This window comes from Penicillium pulvis (genome assembly GCF_028828015.1).
Source record: "Penicillium pulvis strain IBT 33274 chromosome Unknown scaffold_8_segment0_segment0, whole genome shotgun sequence".
Classification (NCBI taxonomy): domain Eukaryota; kingdom Fungi; phylum Ascomycota; class Eurotiomycetes; order Eurotiales; family Aspergillaceae; genus Penicillium; species Penicillium pulvis.
In genome coordinates this window covers 5,131,183-5,142,820 of record NW_026643080.1, presented here as the reverse complement: position 1 = coordinate 5,142,820, position 11,638 = coordinate 5,131,183, and the positions used below count along the sequence as shown (strand labels likewise).

The window sequence follows — 11,638 nt, the reverse complement described above, 5'->3', positions numbered from 1 at the left end:
TAAAGTCGATTTCGCCCATCATGAAAGGCTTCCTCGGCTTATCGCTGCTGCCGCTGCTGGCAGCTGCGTCACCTATGGGAGTAGGCTCCATCCACAACGAAGCAGCTCCCATTCTCTCATCCATGACCTCTGAGGAGATTCCGGACTCTTATATCGTTGTGTTCAAGAATCATGTCGATTCATCGGTCGCAGCTGCTCACCACGATTGGGTGCAGGATATCCACTCCTCCCAGCAGCGTATGGAGCTGAAGAAGCGTTCGCTCTTCGGCTTCAACGATGATGCCTTCACAGGACTGAAGCATACTTTCCACGTCGCTGGTTCGCTCATGGGATATGCTGGTCACTTCCACGAGGATGTCATCGAGCAGGTCCGCCGGCACCCGGATGTGAGTCATTTGCCTTGAACCTCATTACAAAGTCCTCTATTAACCTGGTTTCTATTCATCTAGGTTGAATATATTGAGAAGGACTCTGAGGTCCGCATCAACTCGGAGCCTGCCCTCGAGAAGAACGCTCCTTGGGGTTTGGCCCGTATCTCTCACCGTGACAGCCTGTCATTTGGTACCTTCAACAAGTACCTGTACGCCGAGGATGGCGGTGAGGGTGTTGATGCCTACGTTATTGACACCGGTACTTACGTTGACCACGTTGACTTTGAGGGTCGTGCCACATGGGGAAAGACCATTCCCCAGGGTGATGAGGACGAGGATGGCAACGGCCACGGCACCCACTGCTCTGGTACTATTGCCGGTAAGAAGTACGGTGTTGCCAAGAAGGCCAATGTCTACGGCGTGAAGGTTCTGCGCTCCAGCGGCTCTGGTACCATGTCTGATGTCGTAAAGGGTGTTGAGTGGGCTGCTGAGGCTCACATCAAGAAGACCAAGGCTGCTAAGGACGGCAAGGCCAAGGGCTTCAAGGGCAGCGTTGCCAACATGTCCCTGGGTGGTGGTAGCTCGCGCACTTTGGATCTTGCTGTCAATGCCGCTGTCGAGGCTGGCATTCACTTTGCTGTCGCTGCTGGTAATGACAATGCTGATGCTTGCAACTACTCTCCTGCCGCTGCCGAGAACGCCGTCACAGTCGGTGCCTCCACCTTGAGTGATGAACGTGCCTACTTCTCCAACTACGGAAAGTGCACTGACATCTTTGCCCCTGGTCTGAACATTCTGTCTACTTGGATTGGCAGCAAGTACGCTGTTAACACCATCTCGGGAACCTCCATGGCCTCCCCCCACATTGCTGGTCTCCTGGCCTACTACGTCTCCCTGCAGCCCTCCTCTGACTCGGCTTACGCTGTTGCTGAGATCACCCCTAAGAAGCTCAAGGAGGCTCTCATTACTGTCGCCACTGTCGGCGCTCTCTCTGACATTCCATCTGATACTCCTAACGTAAGTCATCATTATTTGCTTCACAGACAACCTCGTATTGACTTTTTTAATAGCTCCTCGCCTGGAACGGTGGTGGTTCGTCCAACTACTCTGAGATTGTTTCCGAGGGTGGCTACGAGGTTGCCTCCGAGGCTGGTGTTGAGGAGCGTCTCAAGGAACTGCTTGGTCACGCCGAGAAGACCCTCCACCAGGAGATGGGTGCTATCTACAGCGAGATCAAGGACGCTATTTCTGCTTAAAGTAGACAATCAACAGAGCACCCGTCTGTGACGGGACTCTTCACATGGGCATATGGATGGATGGATTAACACACCGGCGCAGATCGTTTCATTTGGCTTTATCTCTTGATTTCATTTTTTCCTTTTTCGTTTTCCCTTTGGGATGGTCCAACACCACGGGGCGTCAATCCCTTCCCAACTGTCGTTCCCCGCTTGCTTGGTATCATTACCGTAGTATATTTTTTCGCTACAACGATACATTTCCGACACCATCTAGAATGTGTTTAGGGTTCATACACGTGTTTCAACAATCCTTTTTCCATTCGCTTCATGTAAACTCTCGGCCAATGGAGTGGATATAACGTAGTATTCACAACACTGCCTTGATAAGTCGCACATCACCCTGTTTCTCTAGATCCCAGCACCATTGACTCGCCTTCTCAGCCCGCTCCTGACCGAGCACAGGAATGCACTGATCGACGAATTTCTGGACTAATTGAGTATCCGTCATGGGTCGTTCCAAGCTCCCCACCGCATGACTCACATGCTTCTCAATCGTGACATTCTCCCCACTTTCATTCCTCAGAAACGCAGTAAGATGACACTCATCAGCTTTAAGATCCTCGTTTACCTTAGCTTTAATCCGGTTTCTCATCCCCACAACCCGTGAATCAGTAACGACCTCATCCTCATACTGCGCCGGTGTAGCCTTCCCAAACAACAATCCAACTGCTCCACCGTGGTAGACGCTAAATTTTCCTTCCAATCCATCCTTGGGCGCCGTTTTACCAGTCAGCTCAAGAACAAGGGGATGAACCTCTGCCTGAACTTCCACGACCTGATCGGCCGATAATCCAGCGCGATCCAGCTCTTCATGTAGCAAAATACACCCATCAATTACAGGATGCACCACAATCCCACAGGGAAATGGCTTAAACGCATTCTGCACGATCTCCCACCGTCCCTCGGGTGCAAGACTGCCGATCTGCGCATTGAGTTCATGTGAGCTGCTGACCACATTTGCCCAGCCGCGTTTTGCTTCTAGCGCCTGTGCAGAGCTAGTATAGTCCTCCTCTGCAAGGATAGCAGCTAACAGCCCGTTCTGAGCGGCTCGGCCCGGGTGGAAGGATTTCGTGTGTGAGCCGAACATCTCCCGTAGTCCTGTGACCTGTGTCGCAGCGAGACCGATTGCATGCGCTGTCTGGGTAGCGTTTAAGCCAAGAAGCTTGGAAACAGCCACTGCAGCGCCGATCGAACCGGTTGAGCTCGTGATATGCCTATTAAAGAGAGCAAATGCCGCCATAATCAGAACAATTTTCTTGTATCTTCGCGGTTCAATAAGCACGGAGTACCAGCACATACCATCCAACATCATAGTGGCTAGGCCAAACCGCCAACCCAACCTTACACTCCGCCTCCACACCCGCCACAAGCGCAGTAATAAATTCTTCCCCTGTAACTGGGCGATCCAGTGACTCGGACATTGCCAGCAATGCCGATGCTACCGGTCCAGTGGGGTGGATGATTGTATCCAGGTGTGTGTCGTCATAGTCATGCACATGGGAGGCGATGCCATTGAATAATGCGGCGTGCATCGCGTCGACATCTACGCCCTCCTCCGAGCCTAGTAGGCGGGAGGTGGCCGGTCCTGAGAACCGTGCGAGCGCTTTGCGTGCTATGCTTGTTGCGGGGTGGGCACTGCCTCCCACTGTACAGCCAGCCCAGTTGTAGAAGCTGCGGACGGCGGCGGTTCTAACTTCGCTTGGCAGGGAAGTATAGTTTAGGCTCACGGACCATTTGGCGAGGGCTAGTGTGGCCATTTTTGGATTCAATTTCCAAGATTCGATTTGGTTAAGGTGTGCAAAATTAGTGAGCTCGAAGGTCGGTGGTGCTGGGTCAATGATTGTTTTGGTGGTTGACGATCCCTCCGATATAGGAGATTTAGGTGCGGAGTGTATATATCAACGATCAATGCTTGATGGACGGCAAAGACGGCAACGGCAACGGCACCGGCCCCAAATTGTGGGGTCTTTTTGCTTGTTGGAAGTGGAGACAAGAAGCGCCTTTCCACAGCTAGTTCAAGAAATGACACGAGCAAAATCGGAATCTAGAACATGTAAGTGGAAGGTCAAGGATAGTCCGATCTTAGGCTGCTTCCCTGTCAAAGTGGTTATGGGCGATTTCAATGCACGGTCCACGAGAGTCGACCTTAGAAGCTTACGTAGTCTACGGAGGAAATCGGCAACATGGTAGTCAGAAGTCACCTTCTAAAAACTTATCGCGCTCATATTTTCCAGATGTCTCTCAAGGCTCCGGTGTCCCGAGTGATGTTGCACTTTGACAACTAAGACCCATGTTTGCTAGTTCAACGTTATACGTATTAGCCCTGGCTACCTAGGTAGTAAACATAAGCACCGGTGACCTTTCTCAAGGTTACGCCACGTGAAAAGCATCATGGTTATAATATGCGAGAGCAAAGTTAATCCATAATATTAAACTCTTGATGCGATAAAGATGTCAACCCTGATAAGCAGGTTCAACTAGCAAAATGCCCTAGACTCCGTAAAATGCATCCGTCATGGTAAACCGGAGAACGACCCGCGTTGTAAAGTTGAAAGAAAAGCCGATCTTCGCCATATATCTGTAGCCAATATGCCGACGCCGAATGCTGTGTTGAAAAAAAAGGTGGTGGCTTCGTGTCGCTGAAGTGGAGCGCGGCCAGCTGGCCTTCATAGACCCTTCTCGTCCTCGTCCTCGTCATCCTCGTCGGCATCATCCTCACTCGCAGTCAGTTGATCCATATCGGAGTCCCCTTCAGAGTCACTGCCACCGAAAGGGTCACTATCCACTTCCGAATCAGCCCAGAAGTCGGCATCATCCTTCTCCAGCTCCACGCGGGTTGTTTCCTGATCCGGCATCTTAAAATCGGGCGGAGTCATCGCTTTAGAGGCCTCGACATTCGCTATGACCCGAACACGATACTCATCTGGATCCTGTCGCAACATCACGGCCGCATCGACATTGGCGGGAGAAGAGACCTCGGCGTCGTCCAGCAAGGAGAGAATGGAGATCAGGACCGACTCTACCCGCTGAGCAGGAGACCAGCGCTCCGCAGCCAGCTCGCCCGACATCTCATCCTCGCCAGGAGGATGCAGGATGGAGATACACACTCGGCCGTCGGTGTAAATGTTGGGGTGGTAAAGAGGGAGGAGGAAGCGAAACTCTAAAGTGAGGTCTTCATCAGTTTCCGTGTCATCGATATGATCCAGCATCAACTGTATAGGGAAGGGAAAATACCGGGAGGTGAATAAGGGTAGTTCTGGGGGAAAGTCATCCGGGCTTTGAAATAGCCGCCATGATAAAGGGAGTCCTTGTTTAAGACGATGAGCGCAACATCCCATTGGTAGATGTTCTCCCTGTGTAGCTATAGATATGCAAGTTGACCGGTAAGCTTATATCGCTTGACATATAGAGACTTTGAGGAGTAGAAAGCGTTGCACTGACCTCGACGTTCAACCATTTCTCACGCGATAACGCCCGGAACTCATTCATGAGGATTCGCTCCGACATGGCGAAAGAGTGACAAGATAATTAATCAAAGCTACTTTATTTTGCTTTCACTGGTATCTTTTCGCGGCTTTCTTCTGCTGCTCGTCGCTAATAATCCACTGCGCGTCCCCGACTGTTGGAGTGGACCACCGGGAGAACCTGAGAGGGGGAGAAGAGAAGAGTGGATCGATGATGTCGAAGCGCAAAAAAGGAAAAAATTGGGGAACTGTTTTAGTCAGGCTCGTGGCGAATGGTCACACAACTGTGGCGATCGAAGTCTACGATTGCTTATTCTTTTGATTCACGTGGACTTTCTGATTCCTGCCCATTTGAGTCATATCATAGTACTTATTCGGCTTAGTAGCAGTATCAGGTGAAGTGAAGACAGATACTTTAGCCGATAACGGGTGGGGAAAGGCAAACATGCGCGATAAGCAGCGATCGGCATTTGGGGTCAGATGAGCCATCGAAGGAGTGTATGACTTCAGATCATATCAATCTGATGAACTGTCAATCCCACTCAATCGCGCTATAAGGTTATTCAGATCGACATATAATTGCATTGTTTCGGGAAATTTGGTTTTAGTTTCGGTCTCGGTTTTGCATGTAGTGGTACCTGGATCCACTACGCTGATGTAGTGGTGGTCCATGTCACCCTGTTAGAAAGCCGTTTTTCTTCCACCGCCGGCTTTGGCCCAGACCCCATTTGCCTCTTACTTCTCCTTCTCTCTTCTCTGGTGTACCTCAATTTTCGGGTTTTATAACTTCATTTATCACTTGGGATTAAAGATACTTATCCCTCCCCGCATCCTTGAGCCGTTTTCACCCCTCAACGGCCCTCGGTTCCGGACTTTTCCACCCGACCTCGCCTTTCCGCATTCGTTCGACTTTGCGATGCGAGCCTCGTCTAGTTGTCGAGCCGTGTATTGTCGCTAATTCTCTGGGGGTGGACCTTTTCTCTCACTGATTTACTATCGGGCGCATTGCATATATCTTAGTTGCGCGGTCGCAGAGCTTGAGAAAGCTGTGAACTGATCAACAATCGGCAACTGGCCCTCCAGGAGCTTTCTCCCTCGTTTTTCCTATCGTATCGCCCTATCTAATATGCTCCCACAATGTCCCGGCCCCGTCTGGGCCGTGGATGACCTGTCGCGGTGCTTCCAGCGCAAGTGAGTGGTAACGTTCCAGTTGTTTCTCATTCTTGATTTCACGTTTTGGTTTAATGCCGGCGACCGTTCCAGTACTGATCGTCGAAAATTTGATATAGCACTCTGCAAGTCACCCTTCCCCTCGCAGCATGCATCGTATCGCTGCTCCTTATCGTCACGCGTCTAGCCTATCGTTATGTGGTCTCCAGCAAAGGCGTTGCTTACAAGGTCCTCTCAAACGATGCCTCCGAAAATGAGGTTCCCAATGGCCCGGAATCCGAATCCGATCCTATGTTGTTCCAAGCGGCACAAAGTGAACTCGAACACTTGAAGCTGGAGGTGGACCGCCCTCGTGGAGAGATCGTGGTCGTCGCGCTGGAGATTGCCGCACTCGTCGGTCAAGTCGCACTCTATGTGGTGATTCTGTCGACTAGTGGTTGGGGCCGTCATGGTACTATGCCTGCGATCGCCGGCCTGGTTTCCTGGGGCTATATTCTCTTCTTGGTTCTGGTGCGACTTTTACTGTCGACTATGGATATTTCCTCCGCCCCGAGACTTTGGAATCACACGGCGGCGTTGTACGGCCTGCAATGGCTCTTCAACATCATGGTATTCCGATCTGCCGTCATTCATCCGCTATCGAAAAACGCCCTCATTCTCAGCAGCATTGGATTCGCGCTGAGCACATTGCTTCTCTTGATCGCGCTTACTACTCGCCGTGGCAACAAGCCCGTTCTAGTTGAGCGCGAGGACGGATTAGAACCTCCGCGTCATCCAATGGCGAGTCTTCTATCCTTGGCCACCTACTCCTGGCTGGATCCACTTATCATGAAGGGCTACCGGCAACCGCTAGATATCAACGATGTGTGGAACTTGACTCCTCAGCAAAAGGCGGCCGCGGTTGTGACCGATTTTCGAAAGCGGCAGATGAAGGGCTCTTTGGCGTGGAAGCTCATCCGATACTTCTTCGGGACCATCTTGAAGCAAGGCCTCTGGACAATTTTCGCCAATCTCTTCGTCTTCGTTCCTAGTCTACTTCTGAAAGCAATTCTCGAATATGTCGAAGACCCTCGCTCGACAACCCCCAATGCGGCTTGGCTATATGCGATTCTCCTATTCTGCTCTGCCATTGTTCAAGGTGTGGCAGATGGTCAGGCGCTCTACATCGGTCGTAAGATGGGTGTCAAGATCCGTGCTATCATCATTGGTGAGATTTACGCCAAAGCCCTCCGGCGCAAGGCTGGTGCGTCCACGGACGTTGCCCGTAAAGCACTCGAGGAGCACGAGGCACCCAAGGACACCAAGAAGAAGAAGAACCGGATCTTCTCGTTCGGTCAGAAGAAGAAGTCTGCTGATGAGAACGATGCCGAGAATGGTGCCAAGCCCGAGTCTAAAGTGGAGGAAGCCGCTTCGCAGGCTAACGTTGGTACCATTATCAACTTGATGGCCATTGACTCTTTCAAGGTCAGCGAAGTTGGTGCTTACCTCCATTTCCTGTGGGCCAGTGTGCCGGTGCAGATTGGAATGGCCATTTTTCTCTTATACAAGATCATGGGCTATAGCTCGTTTGCTGGTATCGTGCTGATGGCTTTGATGCTTCCAGTGAATCTCTTCATTGCCCGACAATTCAACCGCGTTCAAAACCAGATCCTCAAGGGCACCGATGCGCGTATCCATGCCACCAATGAAGTGCTCCAGAATATCCGGATCATCAAGTATTTTGCTTGGGAACAGCGTTTCCAGGATATTGTCAATGACAAGCGCCGGGCCGAATTGAAGTCGTTGCGACGTCGCTACATCCTGTGGTCTTGTGCTGCTACGGTCTGGTATGGCACTCCCATCTTGATTACTTTCCTCTCGTTCTTCCTATACACAGTTGTCGAGAAAAAGCAATTGGTTCCTTCGATTGCCTTCCCCGCCTTGTCCATGTTCTCGCTGCTGCGTGTCCCCTTGGATCAATTGGCGGATATGGTGGCCCACGTTCAGGAGTCCAAGGTCTCCCTCGATCGTGTGGACGAATACCTCAACGAGGAGGAGACTGAGAAATACGATCAACTACGTGATAGTCTCCTGGATGGCCCAACTCAGATCGGACTGGAAAAGGCGACCCTCACTTGGGGAACCTCCAAGCCTAACCCCAAACAATCCTCTTCATCTCCTGAAAATGGTGCCGACGCCTTCCGCTTGATTAATGTGGACGTCAATTTCCCGCTTGGTCGTCTAAGCATCATCGCCGGACCCACCGGCTCTGGCAAGACGTCCCTGCTCATGGCATTGCTTGGCGAAATGAGACTCATTCAGGGTCGCGTCCATCTGCCTGGTGGCATGGCAAATCGTGCTGACCTTCCGGTTGACCCCGAAACTGGCCTGATTGACAGCATCGCCTACTGCGCCCAAGAAGCATGGTTAGTGAACGACACCGTGAAGGAGAACATTATTTTCGCTTCCCCACCCGACGAGAAGCGCTACCGCGCAGTTCTGAAAGCGTGTGCCTTGGAACGTGATATTGCTATTCTTGATGCCGGTGACCAAACTCTGGTTGGCGAAAAGGGAATCAGTCTGTCGGGTGGACAGAAGCAGAGAATCTCTCTTGCCCGAGCCATCTACAGCAGTGCCCGCCACTTGCTGCTGGATGACTGTCTCTCCGCTGTCGACTCTCATACTGCTAAGCACATCTTCCGCCAGGCCCTGACCGGCCCCTTGATGATCAATCGTACTTGCATTTTAGTGACCCACAACGTTTCTCTCACCGTTCCCCAGGCTGAGCATGTGGTTGTCCTTGATAATGGAAAGATCAGCGCCCAGGGCAAACCTGATGACGTTGCTGCTACCGGCGCCCTTGGTGATGAGTTCTTGAAGTCTCGGCCAGCCTCGCGTGCTAGCTCACGCGGCTTATCTCGTGTTCCATCAGATGTCGACCTCGAAGACGAAACCACTGCTGCAATCGGGTCAACTAACGGCACGGCGGACAAGTCTCAAAAGGACGGACAGACCGTATTGAAGGAATCAATGGCTACTGGTAGTGTCAAGTGGTCAACAGTTACTATGTATCTGGGTTCAATGGGATCATGGTACTATTGGGTTATGGCTGTTGTGGTATTCTGTCTACAGCAGCTGGGCTCGGTTTCAACTAATCTCTGGATCCGACAATGGGCGAATGCCTACCAAACTTCTAGCGTGGGATCCAAAGATGATGCCGGTACTTACGCTGCTGTTGCTCACCTTAAGCCTCCAACTTTCAATGTCGGCAGTGTTTCCAAAATGAGCACATATGTACCCCCACAACTATCATCTAGCATCGGCCCCACCACCCCTGATGGCGATGTCAATGTGATGTTCTACTTGGTAGTGTATGCTCTGTTGGGTATTGGTTACATCTTGATCTCTTTGAGTCGCGAAGCTGTACTGTTCTGGGGTTCTCTCCACGCATCATGGAAGATCCATGACCGTCTTCTCAAGACTGTCATGCATGCCAAGTTCCGTTTCTTTGACTCTACACCACTTGGCCAGCTCATGAATCGATTCTCCAAGGACGTTGAGGCGGTTGACCAGGAAGTTGCACCTGTGGCAATAGGTATGCTGCACAGTCTTGCTTCGGTCATCATGATTGTCATCCTGATTTCTATCATCACTCCGGGATTTTTGATTGCGGGCATATTCATCACTTTGGTGTACACTGCATTGGGTGCCATCTACTTGAACTCTTCCCGTGACCTCAAGCGTTTGGAGTCTGTGCAGCGGAGCCCCCTGTACCAACAATTTGGCGAGACTTTGAATGGTATTGTCACCATTCGTGCTTACGGTGACGGCCCTCGGTTCATTATCGACAATCACCGCCGCATCAATGCCTACAACCGACCTCACATCTATCTCTGGGCTGCCAATCGCTGGCTTGCCCTTCGAGTTGACTGGACTGGTGCTCTGGTCTCGTTCTTCGCCGCGACCTTTGTCCTGATCAACGTCGGCAATATCGATGCCGGTGCCGCTGGTCTTTCTCTGACTTACGCCGTCACCTTCACTGAGAACGTGCTGTGGCTTGTTCGCCTCTACTCGGAGGTTCAGCAAAACATGAACTCGGTCGAGCGAGTACGAGAGTATCTAGAGGTTGACCAAGAAGCCGCTCCCGTTATCCCGGAGTCTCGTCCGGCAAAGGGATGGCCGGTTGAAGGTGCTGTGGAGTTCTCTGGCTACAGTACCCGTTACCGCCCTGATCTGGATGCGGTGCTTAAGGAGGTCTCTTTCTCTGTCAAGGCCGGTGAGAAGGTCGGCATCGTTGGTCGCACAGGTGCTGGTAAAAGTTCACTCGCCCTTGCTCTCTTCCGCGGATTGGAGGCTGAGAAGGGTAAGATCCTCATCGACGGTGTCGATATTGGTGCAATTGGTCTGCGTGATCTCCGTGAAGCCATCACAATCGTACCTCAAGACCCCACTTTGTTCACAGGAACCATTCGCAGCAATCTCGATCCGTTCGGTCTGTTCACCGACGAGGAGATCTTCACTGCGCTCCGCCGCGTGCATCTGATCGGTTCTCCGTCAGGATCTACAACTCCACTGACCGGAACCACGTTCAACGCAACCGAAGGCAATGGTGTTGTCGATGCTGGTGCCAACGGCAGCGCCGTGACAGTCGTCGACAATAAGAATGTCTTCCACAACTTGGAAAGCTTGGTCTCGGAGTCTGGATCTAACTTGTCTCAAGGCCAGCGACAGCTGCTGTGTCTTGCCCGCGCACTCCTCAAGAAACCGCGCGTTCTCATGATGGATGAAGCCACCGCATCCATCGACTATGCCACCGACGCAAAGATCCAGGAGACTCTTCGTGAACTCCACGATAGCACAATCATCACCATTGCCCATCGTCTGCAGACTATTATCGACTACGATAAGGTTTTGGTTCTTGATCATGGTAAAGTGATCGAGTACGACCACCCCTGGACCTTGATCAACAGTGAGGATGGCCTATTCCGCGGCATGTGTGAGAACAGCGGGAATATGGACGTGCTTCTCGATGGTGCGAAGCGTGCCTGGGTCCAAAAGCGCCTGGTCGATGACTCCTAAGTAGTTTCTCTTCCTTTCCTATTACTCGCGTACATATTCACTGTTCTTATCCTTCACACTTTTTGCCTTCTTGTCTATGGTCATGCCTCTTGTCTGTCACTTCTTTTGGACGGAGACGACATTGCAAAAAAGATTTCTTAATTTTCACAATTTCTGTTTATGGGTGGCTCTTGTGTCAAACTGATTGTTTTTGATCCTCATCGTTAGGTATTTGGCTTATCCTTGAACCTCATGGCGTCCTAAGACATTTTTTACATATACAAATCATTATTATTCC

At 51.3% G+C, this 11,638-nt stretch overlaps 4 protein-coding genes across 4 annotated transcripts; 2 read left to right on the top strand and 2 right to left on the bottom strand.

Annotated features, from left to right (window-relative positions):
* Positions 1-20: 20 nt before the first annotated feature.
* On the top strand, positions 21-1,627 carry N7503_011353 (S8 family peptidase; the record flags this gene model as incomplete). The annotated part of the gene is made up of 3 exons (XM_057070899.1): positions 21-386; positions 450-1,388; positions 1,442-1,627. The coding sequence occupies 3 exons, from the start codon at positions 21-23 to the stop codon at positions 1,625-1,627; spliced, it is 1,491 nt and encodes a 496-aa protein (XP_056917510.1).
* Positions 1,628-1,976: 349 nt separating this feature from the next.
* N7503_011352 (MmgE/PrpD family protein) lies at positions 1,977-3,426 on the bottom strand (the record flags this gene model as incomplete). The annotated part of the gene is made up of 2 exons (XM_057070898.1): positions 1,977-2,883; positions 2,969-3,426. The coding sequence occupies 2 exons, from the start codon at positions 3,424-3,426 to the stop codon at positions 1,977-1,979; spliced, it is 1,365 nt and encodes a 454-aa protein (XP_056917509.1).
* A 909-nt stretch (positions 3,427-4,335) lies between these two features.
* N7503_011351 (uncharacterized protein) lies at positions 4,336-5,176 on the bottom strand (the record flags this gene model as incomplete). The annotated part of the gene is made up of 3 exons (XM_057070897.1): positions 4,336-4,829; positions 4,904-5,030; positions 5,111-5,176. 3 exons carry the CDS (start codon positions 5,174-5,176, stop codon positions 4,336-4,338), a joined length of 687 nt encoding a protein of 228 aa, XP_056917508.1.
* Positions 5,177-5,690: 514 nt separating this feature from the next.
* Positions 5,691-11,361, top strand: N7503_011350 (uncharacterized protein; the record flags this gene model as incomplete). The annotated part of the gene is made up of 2 exons (XM_057070896.1): positions 5,691-6,324; positions 6,423-11,361. The coding sequence occupies exons 1-2, from the start codon at positions 6,260-6,262 to the stop codon at positions 11,359-11,361; spliced, it is 5,004 nt and encodes a 1,667-aa protein (XP_056917507.1). The 5' UTR covers positions 5,691-6,259.
* Positions 11,362-11,638: the final 277 nt, after the last annotated feature.